The 17,576-nt window shown below is 40.5% G+C and overlaps 2 protein-coding genes across 2 annotated transcripts; one reads left to right on the top strand and one right to left on the bottom strand.

Moving 5' to 3' along the window:
• Positions 1-376: 376 nt before the first annotated feature.
• Positions 377-1,869, bottom strand: ankrd9 (ankyrin repeat domain 9). Its single transcript, XM_020487780.2, has one exon. It carries the CDS (start codon positions 1,519-1,521, stop codon positions 649-651), a length of 873 nt encoding a protein of 290 aa, XP_020343369.1. The 5' UTR covers positions 1,522-1,869; the 3' UTR covers positions 377-648.
• Positions 1,870-5,726: 3,857 nt separating this feature from the next.
• rcor1 (REST corepressor 1) lies at positions 5,727-16,984 on the top strand. The gene is made up of 12 exons (XM_020487776.2): positions 5,727-6,571; positions 6,673-6,732; positions 7,463-7,543; positions 10,637-10,851; positions 11,039-11,157; positions 11,343-11,421; positions 11,503-11,556; positions 11,679-11,885; positions 12,087-12,164; positions 13,499-13,556; positions 13,750-13,997; positions 14,851-16,984. Exons 1-12 carry the CDS (start codon positions 6,424-6,426, stop codon positions 14,890-14,892), a joined length of 1,389 nt encoding a protein of 462 aa, XP_020343365.1. The 5' UTR covers positions 5,727-6,423; the 3' UTR covers positions 14,893-16,984.
• The last annotated feature ends 592 nt before the right edge of the window (positions 16,985-17,576 follow it).

Raw genomic sequence — 17,576 nt, 5'->3', positions numbered from 1 at the left:
TTTGCTCTAGCCCAGCACTAACACAGTGCTGAGCTGGAACAAAAATGTGGGAGCTGGAGTTGAGAATGTTCTCCTTCTGACCACGAGCCAAGCATTTGTCAAAGAGCTCATTCAAACCATTGTGCCATTTTATGGGTGGGTGATACCATGATGTAAAACATATGTTCATGCTGCCATGTAGTTTTGGACCTATTCTATAGTTTATTCTGTAGTTCTGTAACTACATTGTTGTTCCATTGCCTGTGTAGTAACTGTGTAATTGCTGTAGTAGTAACATTGTATTAACATGTTCTCTGCACCCCTTCAGCCCACAACCTCCAGATAATGGCCCTATAGGTGAAGCACATTATAGATAAAAGAAAACAACAGGTTCATATATTTTATAGACAATAATAGTATTTTATTTACACATTGCAACATTAACACCATTAAATTCACTCTTGAGTGTCAAATATGACAACTCTAAAGTGCATTGTTTTTAAACATCAAAATGTAAAGAACATTTTGAGTTGCTATTTACAAAGCCACATGCTGCATTTAATTCACTTTTATTGACACTGTTGTCAAAGTGTTCACACCATAGCCAAAAATAACTATTTGATTCCAGAAGTCAGTACAGTAGTTTATCTGAGAGGTCTGAGAGAATGTTTAACTGGCATACTGGTGTAGTCTGAAGTCCAGTGGTTTCAGAAAGTCTGGCAGAGGGTCCAGCTGTTCAACAGGTATGGACTGGGTCAACTTCTGCATAGCCTGAACAAAGAGAGAGGGGGGAGATAGTCCTGATAGCCACTGGAACGCCTGCTCTCCAATAAGACCCTGCCACAGCCCTGGATTCTTCTCCAACTTTCCCTTCATTTGAAAATGGAATTTTGGCATGAAGAGAATGAGATAACCAAGGCAGACGTGCTTCCGGCGCATGTCAGGCTCACCCCGGCGTATCTGATTTAAGAGGCAGTCCAAGGGGGTGTTCCCATCTCGATCTGTGACACAAGGACATGCACCGTGTCCTAGTAACAGAATCAAACACTCAGGGCGAACCAGTTCGCACGCCAGATGCAATGCGCCTTTGCCTCCCTCCACGTGAAAACATCCACGACTGTTAATGTAGCTCACGCGCTCGCTATTGGAGAAGTCTTTCAGAGAGTTCAGAATCATTTTCAGGATAGTAATACGGTTATAGCGGACAGCTACTGTGAGATGTGGTGTTGCAGATGCTTGGCAGCAGCAGAAGCTTCGACTGGGCATCTCCAGTGCGCCGACAGAGTATCTGTTGAGCAGGTATCTGGCGTATTGTTGATGATCGTGCACAAGTGCATACAGAAAAGCCTCGGAAGGAGTAAAAGTGCACGCCCGCCCGTCATCTTCCCAGTGAAACACCTCCATTGTCCGCATGTCCTCGAGTACCCATACTGGTAGCAGGTCCCGCACTGCTTGGTAGAAGGCAAAGGAGGTTCTTTGGCACTGTTTCTCGGATTTATAATCCGCCCGGTTGTCAAACACACCTGCTAGATCGTAAGGCATGGTCACTTTGTTCTGCAGATACGTTTAATTTCGGAATATAACTTTTTTTGCAAGGTATAAGCACCTCTGTGCCAGGTTTGTTTACATCAAGACAGTATGTCAACAGAAGTGATTTTTTTAGAAGACAAAAATAATCAATAGCTGAATTTAGAAAAGTTGCATGACACACTGGAAAATGTGTTTTCAAAATAAGAAATAAAAGCCGATAGCAATCGTTTAGAGCTCTTCAGTCTCCCTGCTCTTTGAGTCTGTGTTCAGTAGCAAGGACCCTGCCTGAGTCGGTTCAGCACCGCTATTCTTGACTTGCTTCAAACCCCTTTTCGAACTCCATCGGCAGTTTATATATCCTTGCTGGTGGCGAACCGTAGTGGAACTCCCTTCACGACTGCCCTCGTTGGCCGCTGACTGCGTCAACAAATATCCCCATTGGCTGATGACGACTTCAAAGTGAGATTAAATGTGACGTCAGTTCAAGTGTCCCTAACTTTTCCATATTTGTTGTGTGCCATGTGAGTGATTTGTTTGGGAGACGCGCTATCGCCCCCCTATCGAGTGTCCCCACTGCATACAGTACATTCAGAACAGTCCGGTGTAGAGGATGTATGTTGGGTTGTGGGTCGCCAGTGCAAATTATATAATTGCGCGTCTGGTGCAACGTGCTGCTACCAACACCCCCCACTGCTAAATTCTGACAGACATGTCTGTTTTACGCATTATAACTGTTTCTCGTTTGGGTCGTAATGTCTCATCAGGATTAGGCTAAACCTATCAAGTGTAAAATCTATTTTAAGGATAGAATAAAAACGTATATTTACACCACATTACAATGGTCAAGCAACTATAGGCATTTGAAAAGCGGTGACATATGCATTGCAAAAACACTAACTTTAACATTAAAATGTAACCTCAAATTATGAAACAGTTTGTGAGTTCATGCAAAGTCAAATCTAGGCTATTGGTTTTAGTAGCTTCAGTATAGGGCAGACCATAATCGGCTTTTAGATAGTCGACCACGCCATCTGTTTGGTGAATACGTGTCATTACATGTCATGCATAACCTTGAATTGACAAAGTAGCCACTCATTTTCAAATTTACAGCAAACAGTATGTCCCCACATCATGATCAAATCTGATGTATTGAAATTATTTCTTATGAGCCATGAAGTGGAAATGCAATTTTAAATGGGTATAAGAAGTGGGAATTCAATGTAAAATGGTTAGGATTCTGCTAATTAAAAATGTCTAGTTAGGAAAGACAGACTGGTATCAATAAAACGTTTTGGGGAAAGTGACATCCTGGTATGGAGTTGCATGGACTTATTCATATCCTCATTGAGCATGGTTGTGAGTAATAGCAATTGAGAGAATTATGATCCAGCTGCAGGTGGCACTCTCATGTCCCAGTGACTATGATGCAAACAGACACGGTGATGTTTCACAGTCATAAACCCCAACCCTAACCCTGCGTTATGGCCTGGGTAATCTGTGTAGCCTATGTCATGACAAATAGATGACCACAAAAGATAATATTTAGATTTAGTGTATATCAACATGACGTGAGCATGCCTGCTGCAGCTATATAGGTAGGATGGGACTATACTGTATAAAATAGGCCACTTTACAGTTCAAAAGAAGCATGATGGATGAGTCTTTTTGATTAAATGAATGTTAAGTGAAGAATGAAATCCATCACAATCTGTAACAACCACATCTCTGTGGGAACGACATTGGAAAAAGGAATAATAGTCTTGTATCTTGTAATTGCACAGATACGGTGCCTTCCAGATGTATTTTGCCAGTGTAGTAAAAAGACCAGATACATTAACATCAGGCAATAGTAGCCTATAGAAAGTATTCCCAATGCCTATGGGAGGACCCCCCGATTTAGCAAGAAATGAGTCTAATTTTTTGGAGGTATGATCTTTGAGCCTCTGTAAGCTTCTCACTCATCGTTATTCATTCATTCATGATTATCCCTAATCATGGTAGCATCCACATTTAATGTAGAGGTGTTCAGAAACATCTTCTATTCCTATTTACAATAAAAGTACCTCAAAAGACACAATACATTGTTCACCGTTCAGTTCATATTGGCCAAAACAAACCGAAACACAACCAAAACAAACTGCAAATGCATCCAGAAAGTTTGTAGAGTCACAAGCTTGATTTAATCATTGTATGCTAGGCATATGGAACCAAATAATATACTTTTGACTACTTTAATACAACCTCAGGAGGCTGAATAAATGTGGCTTGTCACCTAAAACCCTCATAAACTTTTCCAGATGCACAATTGAGAGCATCTTGTCAGGCTGTATCACCACCTGGTATGGCAACTGCACCGCCGACAACTGCAGGGTAGTCTACCGAGGGCAAACGAACTGCCCCCCAGGACACATACAGAACCAGATGTTACAGGAAGGCCCAAAAAGATCATCAAGGACAACAACCAGGAGCTGCTGCCTGTTCACCCCGCTACCATCCAGAAGGCGAGGTCAGTACAGGTGGATCGAAGCTGGGACCGAGAGACTGAAAAACAGCTCCTATCTCAAGGCCATCAGACAGTTTGCCATCACTAACACAGAGAGGCTGCTGCATACATACAGACATTAAATCTTTGGCCACTTTAACAACTGGATCACTAGTCACTTTATTAATGCCACTTTAATGATGATGTTTACATATCTTGCATTACTCATCCCATATGTAAATACTGCTTTTATACCATCTGTTGCATCTTGCCTATGCCGCTCAGTCATTGCTCTTCCATATATTTATATGTACATATTCTTATTCCATCCCTTTACTTAGATTTGTCTGTATTAGGTAGTTGTTGTGGAATTGTTAGATTACTTGTTAATATTACTGCACTGTCAGAACTAGTAGCACAAGCATTTCGCTACACTCGCAATAACATCTGCTAACCATGTGTATTTGACCAATAAAATTTGTTTTGATTTATAAGTGAATTTGTCCAAATAGGGGGGACTAGCAGTGGTGGGAAAAGTATTCAATCGTCATACTTGAGTAAAAGTAAAGATACCTTAATAGAAAATGACTTAAATAAAAGTGAAAGTCACCCAGTAAAATACTACTTGAGTAAGTCTAAAAGTATTTGGTTTTAAATATACTTAAGTATCAAAAGTAAATGGAATTGCTAAAATGTACTTAAGTATTAAAAAGTAGAAGTATAAATCATTTCAAGTTCATTATATTAAGCAAACCAGATGGCACAATTTTCTTGTTTTTTTTTATTGATGGATAGCCAGGGGCACACTCCAACACAGACATAATTTACAACCAAAGCATTTGTGTTTAGTGAGTCTGTCAGATGTTCTCTTGATGAGGGATGTTCTCTTGATAAGTGTGTGAATTGAACCATTTTCCTGTCAACATGTAATGAGTACTTTTGGGTGTCAGGGAAAATGCATGGAGTAAAAAGTACATTATTTTCTTTAGAAATGTAGTAAAGTAAAAGTTGCCAAAAATATAAATAGTAAAGTAAAGTACAGATACCCCAAAAAACTACTTAAGTAGAACTTTAAAGTAGTTTTACTTAAGTACTTTACACCACTGGGGACTAGATACATAAAGTTCCTTTAGTTCTAAAACAGACGTATTCACCATGTATCAAAATACCTTCAAATAATACCTTCAAATAAAAGGGGACATTCTGTACTTTCGTCTCATATGAAACATTTCAAAATCTAACTGCTGCAGTATAGAGACAAATTCAAATGTTTTAGCTTCACTCCAAATAAATACAGGGATGAGTTTATATAGCCTCTAGCCTCCTCATTTTCAAGGAGCCCAGAAGTAGCTTGATTGTGACAGTGCGAATGCAAGACACTGCTCCCTTATACGGGTTCTAAGGTTGGGGGCTTCTAAGGTTGGAGAACACGGCCCTGAGGTTAGGCCATGGGGGCACATATTTGGGATATTCTGATAGGCCTATGTATAATTTGTACATGGTCCCTGACATATAAAGAAAATATAAATTAAATGCAGTCCATATGATTTGAGGAATGTGTCCATTGTTGAATTAGATTATTTTAATTCGCCTTTTTGAATGTAAATTAATTCCATGAATTGGCTGTAGAACGTAGGAAAACTTATTTTGTTTAATTGCATAAGTTCCCATCTACCCAATTAATTAATTAATTGTAGCCTCTAGTTTCCAGGCAAGAAGAGAGTTGGTCCACTCATCATTATTAGCTTGAGGGAGGCCTCTTCAGGGCAAGCCTTGAAAAATTCAGTTCCATCTGATGCAGCCAGGCACTTTATCAAGACCCCGTGGAGTGTCAACTAGCAACCGACCCACCTGGCAAGATTCTCGACACCTAGCTAGTAACGATTGTAATGGACAAAAGTAGCCAGCTAACTAGTCAAAATCTGTAGAATATCGTCGACAAATGCGTGTGTTAAAGCCACGTAGCTCTAGCTATGCTAATTGATTTCATAAATCAAGCTAGCTAGCTAGTTGCTACCGCAACTTTTATCCAAGTAGCAGCGAGCTAGCAGTCAAGCATCCTCGCGAACTTGGGGTATTTTTGCTCGCTAACTGGGGTGGCTGGTTAATATTGAAAGACCCATACAACACAGTTATTTGGCCACCCGTTATATTTTTGGAGCCAGCTATCTTAACAACTTTTATAACATAGCCGTCTTAATTGAGATTGCTGGCTAGTTGAACAGTTTAATCAGTTGGTCATCGCTTCGTCTAGCTAGCCACAATAGCTTTGCTAGCCAACCTGCTAACGTTACTTTGTTCGCTAGCTAGCAAACTAGCGCCAGGCATCTAGCAAGGTGCTGCTGACTACAGACAGACAGCAACGTTACAGTAGCTAGCTAGCCAAAATCCGAGTACTTTTGTTGCTCTTTCTCCGTTAAAAAATCCCCGCAATGATGGAAAAGAGTGGTTCGGAAATGTCAGGGAAAAGAAGGGGTAGGAATACAGTTAATAATCCAAACAAAAGTTTAGCTACGAATGGAAATAGCAACAATTCATGGGAGGAAGGAAGTTCGGGCTCCTCCAGTGATGATGAGCATGGTAGGTCAACACGACGGTGGTAGCCTCGGTCACTCTAAACTAGTTCATACACTTGTACAGTGATTTAAAAATGTTAATCCTGTGTTTTGTTATATGTTTAGGTAGTGGTGGTATGAGAGTTGGGACTCAGTATCAAGCACTCGTGCCAGACTATGATCCAGGTGAGTCATTTTACTGTTCAGACAGTCAAGAAGATGGAACAGGTTACCAGACATGATAGCCTCGAACAATTCCTGGTCGTCTATTCCACGAGCCTTGACTAAGCGGGCTACTGCTAACTACATCTTTATTATTTTGACATTCCGACTCCTGTCCACGGCTACATTGTTTCATGTTTGAACCGATTTAACTGCGGAACTATTGTCAATGTATCCAATATATTTCAGCATATTTAGCATATAACAAATCTGAGATGAGCTAATTAAAAAGTTTGTAACAGATTTACATCTGTTATAGCTAGGCCCTAATTGTTGGTCGAACGACCATGGTTATAAACGTTTAATTAAACTATCTGGAGTGAGAATGGTGTTGATTGCTTCCCTTTAAGCAATTAATCATTATGAAATGTATTATTTGTAACATGAACTGAATAAATTGTAGTTGCTTTCACTAGCCTATTTGATTAAGCCCTGACTTCTAATGGTCCATATTTTTTTCCTTTTCAATTTGGTCTCCATGCGAGAATTGATAGGCTTGTGCTGCTAATAATACATCTTGTATTTTCCAATGGAACATAACATTTCATTCTCGCTAAACTTGTATTGTTGGAAATTGGTTTCACTTTCACCAGAGTTTCACTTTCAACATAAAAGCATTTAGGATGAAGGCAATGAGTAGTTTTGAGTAATTAAGTCACTGGTCCTCATTCGATCCTTTATCCCCCCGTGACAGAGATTGCCAAGGCGGCCGAGGAGAGGGACAACCTGGGCATGCTGGTGTGGCTCCCCAGCCCGAACCTGGCTGAAGCTAAATGTGAGAGCCATTCAAGCCATTTTCCTCATTATGTACCAAATGTAAACTACTTGCCCATTTTACTTTTACAAATCTTATGTTTATCTGAAGCAAAATATTTAGTTATTGTAATAGCTATGCAATAACAGAAATGGGTAGCTGAGTGTTGTGCAAGTGCGTGTTATGCCATAGTCTTTCGGATCTATATATTTACACACACACAGAGAACCAGTCAAAAGTTTGGACACATCTACTCATTCAAGGGTTTTTCTTTATTTTTACTATTTTCTACATTGTAAAATAATAGTGAAGACATCAAAACTATGAAATGGCTCATATGGAATCATGTAGTAGCCAAAAAAGTGTTAAACAAATCTAAATATATTTTACATTTGAGATTCATCAAAGTAGCCACCCTTTGCTTTGATTACAGATTGGCACACTCTTGGCATTATCTCAACCATCTTCATGAGGTAGTCACTGGGAATGCATTTCAATTAACAGGTGTGTCTTGTTAAAAGTTCATTTGTGGAATTTCTTTCCTTCCTAATGCGTTTGAACCAATCAGTTGTGTTGTGACAAGGTAGGGTTGGTATACAGAAAAGAACAAGTCCATATTATGGCAAGAACAGCTCAAATAAAGAAAGAGAAACGACAGTCAATCATTACTTTAATTAAGCCATGAAGGTCAGTCAATCCGGAAAATTTCATGAGGACTGCCACAGGAAAGGAAGACACAGATATACCTCTGCAGAAGGTAAGTTCATTAGTTACCAGTCTCATAAATTGCAGCCCAAATGCTTCAGTTCAAGTAACAGACACATCTCAACATCAACTGTTCAGAGGAGACTTCAGCAATTTGACCATGAATTTGACCTGATTCGCACAAAGAAACCCCTACTAAAGGACACAATAAGAAAATACTTGCTTGGGCCAAGAAACATGAGTAATGGCATTAGACTGGTGGAAATCTGTCCTTTGGTTGGATGAGTCCAAATTTGAGATTTTTGGTTCCAACCGCAGTGTTGATCTCAGCATGTGATCTCAGCATGTGTGGTTCCCACCGTGGTGGTGCTTTGCTGGTGACACTGTCAGTGATTTATTTAGAGTTCAAGGCACACTTAACCAGCATGGCTACCACAGCATTCTGCAGCAATATGCCATCCGATCTGGTTTGCGCTTAGTGGGACTATTATTTGTTTTAGAACAGGACCATGACCCAACACACCTCCAGGCTGTGTAAGGGCTATTTGACCAAGAAGGAGAATGATGGAGTGCTGCATCAGATGACCTGGCCTCCACAATCCCCCCCACCTCAACCCAATTGAGATGAGTTGGACCGCAGAGTGACGGAAAAGCAGCCAACAAGTTCTCAGCATATGTGGGAACTCCTTCAAGACGGTTGGAAAAGCATTCCAGGTGAAGCTGGTTGAGAGAATGCCTTGACAGCTTTGCACACGCTTGGCAAAGGGTGGATATATTTCTCAACTATAAAATATATTTTGATTTAACACTTTTGGTTACTACTTGATTTCATATGTGTTTCATATTTGACATCTTAACTATTATTCTACAATGTAAAAATAAAGAAACCCTTGTCCAAACTTGAGACTGGTACTGTATACTTAGATACAATGCATTCGGAAAGTATTCAGACTCCTTGACTTTTTCCACATTGTTACGTTAACGCGTTATTCTAAAATAGATTGACAGCCTTGCATTCTCTCGACCAGCTACATGAGGAATGCTTTTCCAAATGTCTTGAAGGACTTCCCACATATGTTGAGCTGTTGGCTGCTTTTCCTTCACTCTGCGGTCCATCTCATCCCAAACCATGTCAATTGCGTTGAGATCGGGTGATTGTCGAGGCCAGGTCATCTGATGCAGCACTCCATCCCTCCTTGGTCAAATAGCCCTTACACAGCCTGGAAGTGTATGTTGTCCTGTTGAAAAGCATATGATTGTCCCACTAAGCGCAAACCAGATGGGATGGCGTATTGCTGCAGAATGCTGTGGTAGCCATGCTGGTTAAGTGTACCTTGAATTCTAAATAAATCAGACGGTGTCACCAGCAAAGCACCATTACACCAGCACCTCCATGCTTCACCATGGGAACCACACATGCAGAGATCATCCGTTCACATACTCTGTGACTCACAAAGACACGGCGGTTGGAACCAAAAATCTCAAATTTGGACTCATCCGACCAAAGGACATATTTCCACCAGTCTAATATCCATTGCTTGTGTTTCTTGGCCCAAGCAAGTGGCTTCTTCTTATTGGTGTCCTTTAGTGGTTGGTTCTTTGCAGCAATTCGACCATGAAGGCCTGATTCACCCAGTCTCCTCTGAACAGTTGATGTGTCTGTTACTTGAACTCTGTGATGCATTTATTTGCGCTGGGGATGGTAACTCTAGTGAACTTATTCTCTGCAGCAGAGGTAACTCTGGGTCTTTCCTGTGGCGGTCCTTATGAGAGCCAGCTTCATCATAGCGCTTGATGATTTTTGTGATTGCACTTGGAAGAAACTTTCAAAGTTCTTAATGTTCCGTATTGACTGACCTTCATGTTTTAAAGTAATGATGGACTGTCGTTTCTCTTTGCTTATTTGTGCTGTTCTTGCCATAATATGGACTTGGTCTTTTACCAAATAGGGCTATCTTCTGTATACCACCCCGACCTTGTCACAACACAACTGATTGACTCAAACGCGTTAAGAAGGAAAGAAATTCCACAAATTCACTTTCATCAAGGCACACCTGTTCATTGAAATGCATGTTACTACATGATTCCATATGTGTCATTTCATAGTGTTGATGTCTTCCCTATTATTCTACAATGTAGAAATAAAGAAAAAACATTGAATGAGTAGGTGTGTCCACACATTTGACTGGTACTGTATGTAAAATAAGGTATTTGTTTTTATTTTTCATATATTTGCCAAATTTCTTCACCAAATTTGTCTTTTGTCATTATGGGGTATTGTGTGTAGATTGATGAAAAACATTTTATTTAATACATTTTAGAATAAGGCTGTAGCAAAATGTGGAAAAAGTCGACTGGTCTGTATACTTTTCGAATGCACTGTGTGTGTGTAAATATTTTTTTGTACAGTGGATGAATACATTGCAATAGCCAAAGAGAAGCATGGGTACAACATGGAACAGGCACTGGGGATGCTCTTCTGGCACAAGCACAACATTGAGAAGTCCCTGGCAGATTTGCCCAACTTCACACCTTTCCCAGATGAGTGGACAGTGGAGGACAAGGTCCTGTTTGAACAGGGCTTCAGCTTCCACGGAAAAACGTTCCACCGTATACAGCAGATGGTGAGACTAACGCCTCCGAATTGTATAATTTTTGTTGGTTAACAGCAGACTACTCCATTGGCTAACATGGAACACACGATGACATGAGACATTGAATTCTACATTGTGTGAAGTCTCTAAAACACAAATAATGCACAAAACGGTGCTTTCGTTTGTTATTTAAAAGTTATTCTCGTTCATGTGCTAGCTACCAGACAAGTCCATTGCTAGCTTGGTTAGATTCTACTATTCATGGAAGAAGACACGGAGCAAAACCAGTGTCATGGATCGCCACGCACGCAAGCAGAAGAGGGAACGAGAGCAGAGGTATGAAGTATTCTTTTGTTTAAAAAGCATGAACCGCATTCTCTCAACTTCCACTCCCTTTTGGAAAAACTAGTCTTGGGTGGTTTCAACCATTTCCAAATTAGACAAAACAAATGTATTGGAAAGTTAGGTCAAGAATACCATAATTAGTTTTCTATGTGTTAAGTTTTTGCTTTATGTTTCAGTGAGGATGAGGCTGAGGAGACCAATGGAAATGCTCCAAGCGATGTAGAGTACGACCCAAATAAGGAGGAGAAGAAAGAGGTGGATCTGTTCAGAGGCTCTTATCAGTTTTAATAAATGTTGTTCATTGAAGCCAACTAACATGGTCATTTTGTGTTTTAGCTGGGCGCAGCACCTGAGAAACAGGAGCCAAAACCACTAGCAGTGGTACAGAAGGTAGCTTTCGAATTGCAAATATTTTCATTACCATTTCAATAGAAACCTACAACATTCATATTAAATTGACACTACTTTTGATGGTTTGGCTTTTTGACCTAAATCTATTCCTTCACATCTAGCCGACTACTGGCGTGGCAGAGAAACTGACCCACGTCAAAAAAGAACCACAGGGTCCTCCAGGGAAGAACCTGCACCGTGCTAAGAAGAAGCCTCCTAAAGGAATGCATCTGAGCCAGGGAGACGTAGCTGCAATGTCCACCAGCACCCCCGCTGCAGTCGGTGTGCTGCGGCAAATGGACATGGAGCTGGTTGGCATCAAACGCCAGGTTAGTGCACTGTCTTAACATTAATACATTCATCTTCTGTTACCGCATTTCCTGTCCATTGATGAGTCCATTTTGTGTCAATCATGTATTCATGTCAATGGGAGATTTGTGTGGAAATGAAGAACTAAGCCTGTGTACCTAGGTTGTCTTTAGGGTGACGAGTTAACCCAACCATTTTTCATGAGTTTTATCCCCTTCTAGATCCAGAGTATCAAACAGAATAACAGTGCCCTGAAAGAGAAGCTTGATGTGGGAGTAGACAACTTCAGAGTACCTGAGGTAATGCTATTGCTGACCTAAAGTTCTGACCATCTCATTTTACTATCTCCATAGAATTAAAGGTGGATTATGCAGAAATGGCTTGTAACAGTTAGCCTAATTTCAGTTTGTGACAAAACAAGCAAGTATACTGTGGAGAACCATTGTACCATCTAAACTGCTGTGAAATATATTTTTCAGAACCAAAAATATTGTATTTTTTAGCTTTTAGCTTTTTTTGAAGCTGGTGTGCAAAAAAAAAAGGTCAAAGATGCAATAACGAAACATAACGGGAAGCATAGGAATAGTGCATGCGCATAGAATATATCTACTACTGCTTAGACTTGCTTTCAATGAGTGACAGATCTATAACATACATTTGGTCAGATTGCCCAAAAAGTGACATATTGCAGCTTAAATGTTACTATTGTTTTGCAAAGTGATGGGAAAACAAAGCTTTCTGAAGCAGGGACGCTTTCCAGCCAAATGTGGAAAAATAGGTTGATCACCCTAGTGGTGTCTGCTGGTCAAAAGAATTTAGAGCTGCCAAATGATTATAGATTACGTCACACATGCCGTAGCGCAGAGACAGCGCTGACATGTCTAGCAGTTGTAATGTTTTCAAATACTATGTATTTTAAATCTACATTCTTCATTATGTTTGAAATTGGGTCCCATTTCCCAGCTCAATAGACACTAGCGGCTCTCAAAATCCACCTACACACAACTTTCGGCAACCAACCCTCGAAATGAAAGGCATTTCGCTTCCTTTTTGTCTTCGACCAATGCCAAACCAATCAGGTGGTTTGCGACAAAACAACGTTTCGGATGTCGTTGATGACATGCTTCGGATAAAGTGATATGGGTATCGACACACTGCTTTGAAGCAAACTGCTTTGTGGTTTCAATGCCTGCTCCGGTATGCATTGTTACGGTAAATGTAACATCACTAGTCTTGTAATTTTTTTTATTTATTTTTTTATTTTACCTTTATTTAACCAGGTAGGCAAGTTGAGAACAAGTTCTCATTTACAATTGCGACCTGGCCAAGATAAAGCAAAGCAGTTCGACAGATAAAACGACACAGAGTTGCACATGGAGTAAAAACAAACATACAGTCAATAATGCAGTATAAACAAGTCTATATACAATGTGAGCAAATGAGGTGAGAAGGGAGGTAAAGGCAAAAAAGGCCATGATGGCAAAGTAAATACAATATAGCAAGTAAAATACTGGAATGGTAGTTTAGCAATGGAAGAATGAGCAAAGTAGAAATAAAAAAATAATGGGGTGCAAAGGAGTAATACATTTTGACCTGTTTTGTTTCTTGTATGTTTGACCATTTTATGTCTCAGGTGAACCAGAAGTTTAACACTCGCTGGACAACAGAGGAGCAACTGCTTGCTGTACAAGGTAATAGATTGCAAGTGCAACAGATGGGTTGGGATTCGAGAAAGGGTAGAAAGTGGAACCAACTGAAGTGGGGCCCATGTGAAAAGTCAGATGATAAAAAAATATCTTGAATTCTGTTTCACTGGGGGGGCCTGGCACATAACAATCTCAATTTGTTCAAAATGTATTTTCACTCCATTGTAACCTCTTCCAGCCATCAGAAAATATGGGCGGGACTTCCAGGCTATCTCGGATGTGATTGGCAACAAGTCTGTGGTGCAGGTGAAGAACTTCTTTGTAAACTACCGCCGACGCTTCAACTTGGATGAGGTGCTACAGGAGTGGGAGGCCGAGCACGGGATGGAGGGAACAGCCAAGGGAGGAGAGGAGAAAATGGACACATCACCATCTCCCACTGAGGATGGAGCCACCAACCCTGTGCCGCCAGAGGACCAAAAAGAGGTATGTGACTGTCCACTCTTTGTATTGCAAATCGTCCTCCAACGACCCATATTAAGAAGAAAGAGTGTGCAATTACAGATGTATTCTAATAACTCGAGACCCACCTCTCACATGCCCAGGTTCGGACCCATAGTTTTTAAGAAACCCTGCTTTAAAGAGCCTTAATTGAAACAATAGCAAGGCGGTCACCCTGGCTGTGTTTTGGTAAAAAGCTGAGGGATGGGCCTTGACAAATGTAACTACTCTCAAAATCATAGACCGAGCTATGGATGCAAGGACTGACCATCCATAATATAAAAATGATAGTTTTAACTGTGTTTTGAGGCTGTACAATGTTTGTTTACATTTACATTGTTTACAAACGTTGGAGTAAAACAATCTTCTATTGTGGGTCCTGATGGAGTATGACAGTTGAACTTAGCTCATGAGGCATTTAAAAGTTATATTTAAGCAATTAGGCCTGAGGGGGTGTGGTATATTGCCAATATACCATGGCTAAGGGCTGTTCTTAGCAACACAACGCGGAGTGCCTGGTACAGCCCTTAGCTGTGGTACAGTATATTGGCCATATACAACAAACCCCCAAGGTGCCTTATTGCTAATGTAAACTGGTTACCAATGTAATTAGAGCAGTAAAAATGTTTTAGGTTTTGTCATACCTGTGGTATACGGCTTGATATGCCACGGCTGTCAGCCAATCAGCTTTCAGGGCTCGAACCACCAATTTATAATCTTTATGAATCAATGGTTCTATATCATTATGTCTATAAGCAATTAAGGATTCCAGTCTTTTATTTTAGTTTTTTTGCAGATGTATTAAGTGCAAATACTCCCCAATTTTGTCTCTTTACAGGAATCCTCACTAGTGGAAGCACAACAACCTCTAGCATCCTGAGTGGCCAGCCATTTTGGATAATTCTGTTGGCAGAACTCCTCCCTCTGAGATTTTACGTCTGTTCTGAAGAGGCGATGATGAATCTGCACAGATTACTCCCTGTCTTTGCGGGCCTGTTCAAGAAGGTCATTCCTGTTACCTCATCCCCGATTCAAGGATGTTTTGCAGCTGCCCACCAATTAACTTACAGCACCAGTCTTCAGCCGGACTGACAGTCAAAGTAACCAGAATTATCTGACTGCACTTTATCTCATCCCAGAAAAATCTTCTGTATCAAATGTAACTTGTTTATGCATCTGGCGCCTTTTACCCTGCCTCGGTCACTCAACATTACAGATGATCCCTGTTATCCAGCCCACAATATCCCTTTGTCATCTTATCCTTCTGCAACCCTCTTTACTTTGTAAAGACTGGTTTTTGTTGTGTAGTATTTAATCACAGTAGGTCTCGGTATGAACTGACCCTGTCGACTACAATTATTTTGTATTGTGCCCAACGTGAGGAAGCTGTCTTTGTACACCAGACAGCCATAAAAAAAAACAACCCAAGGAAATACCATTGCAGTGTTGGAGATGGAGAAAATGTGAGTCAGGTGATTTGCCCCCTGATACACACAGTGCAGAACAAGATGATGGCATTTCCACAGGGCCATTTCATACTGAGACCCAATGCAAGTTAATACCACACAACCAAATCTATTTATATTCTTCCTTCCAAAACTCTTGTCTGCAGCTGTTTCCTTTACCCACTAACTAACTTTACCCCCTAATGGGTACTTGTCCCCCCATGGATTTACAAGGAACAGACTGGTGTATGAAGGCTTTAAATCCAGGAGGGGGAGTTAGCGAGACGGGTGCACAGTGTGGGAGTGAGATAGGAAATCAGAATGCAGAAATTGCCTTGCAGTATTCTACAAACTCCAATCACCATTTGGTACAAAGTAAACACTACAATCTCCCTTCCCTCTGCTTCTATACGTTACTTACGCCTGAACCTCAGCCCTCCCCTACTGATATACACGCAATGTTTGTCATAAAAGGTTGCTCTTACGGAATGGATGTGCCTCCAGCATAATGCAAGTAGGAATCTGGGATCTTGAAATTGCCATATCCTTGGCATGATGAATGTTGTCCCCCCCCCCCCCCCCCCCCCCACCGTACTGAAAAGACTGTACAGACTTATTGAAAACTGACATTACATATAGTAAGTGTAGAACTTAGAATCCCAACAGGCGCTTCCATTGAAGAAATAAAGTAGGTGTTGAATTTTAAACGGTAGTGCACCTTTGGTGTTCAGTGTTCAATATTACTCTATTTAAACTAAAGTTAACATGTTCTGGTGCATATTTATAAATAATGCATTAATTGTTTGGATGACAGGTTAAAGAGACATACAAATAATGTAAAACTTTAAATAGGAGCTGTTCATCATTGAGGGATGTCCATTTTCAGTTGACTAGTAACCTCAGGACACACAATCATGTTAAAGAATGCTTTTCAGTTGGAAGGAGAGTTGAGTGAGAAGTTCCTTAAGTTGATGATTAGGGAGCAAGGCTACAGTAAACATGTCTCCCCCGGGCCAAATGAGATTGCTGTGACTAACACATTTCAGTTAATTACTATAGCACCCGCCTTGGGCCGATCAGTGTAATTTTGTAAATGCCGGGTATCTATGGCAAGACTCATCGTTCGCCCAAGTTTCGTCAAAATCGGACCAGTGCTGTCCGAGATATTGCGTGTGACTAACGGACAGACCGAGAGAGATCCACAGTCCCCTCTCCGATTTTCATCTTGGGGAACAATTTTTACATTTTAATTTAAACCTTTTTTGAGTTCTGAAGTGTTTTTATTTGTCATTTCAAACCCTGTCCCTTTCACAACAACTGGCCTATGCTATTCTACCGTTTTTACTGTACTGGTACCATGATTTAGCATACTGTTTTGAAATCTTTTTATATATTTATGAAGAAATTGTGAATGCCTGAGGTGGGGTTTTAATGAGGTTGTGTGTATTGCTGTCATTTACCATTGTGTATTCAATTTGCGCATCAATTAACTAGACAATAAATTTGAAGGATTTATAGGGACATTCACTGGATGCTCATTTGTCTTTTCCTGCTATTTGTATTTAGCCTGTTCCCAGAACTGTTTTGTGCTTTTGCCAACTCTATTGCTCATTGTCAAGTCCAACATTCAGTTTGGCATAATAGCACAAACAGACAGGCACTCTTGTTCTGTCTTTCAGCACACATTTTGTCATAAATATTTCAATTGTGTGTTTTAAGCTGTTTAAATATTGTGCCTGATGTGGGGTTATGCACCATACTATAAAAGACCAACAGTGAAAACCTTGTTGATTTTGTGATGAACAGTTCAAGGAATGGGGCTCCCCCAGTGGTGCAGCGGTGTAAGGCACTGCAACTGTGTTAGAGGTGTAACTACAGACCCTGGTTCGATTCCAGGCTGTATCACAACAGGCTGTGATTGGGAGTCCCATAGGGCGGCACACAATTGGCCCAGCATCGTTAGGGTTTGGCCGGTGTAGGCCGTCATCGTAAATAAGAATTTGTGCTTAACTGACTTGGTTAAATAAAGGTTATTTTTAAATAAATGCCTTTGCTGAAGAAGGATCAACTATTGTTTCAGGACAGGAGGAGAAAATAAATGTTTTACTGAATAGGAGGA

The sequence above is a fragment of the Oncorhynchus kisutch genome, linkage group LG7 (genome assembly GCF_002021735.2).
Source record: "Oncorhynchus kisutch isolate 150728-3 linkage group LG7, Okis_V2, whole genome shotgun sequence".
Taxonomy (NCBI): Eukaryota; Metazoa; Chordata; class Actinopteri; order Salmoniformes; family Salmonidae; genus Oncorhynchus; species Oncorhynchus kisutch.
This window is presented reverse-complemented; position numbering and strand designations above follow the sequence as displayed.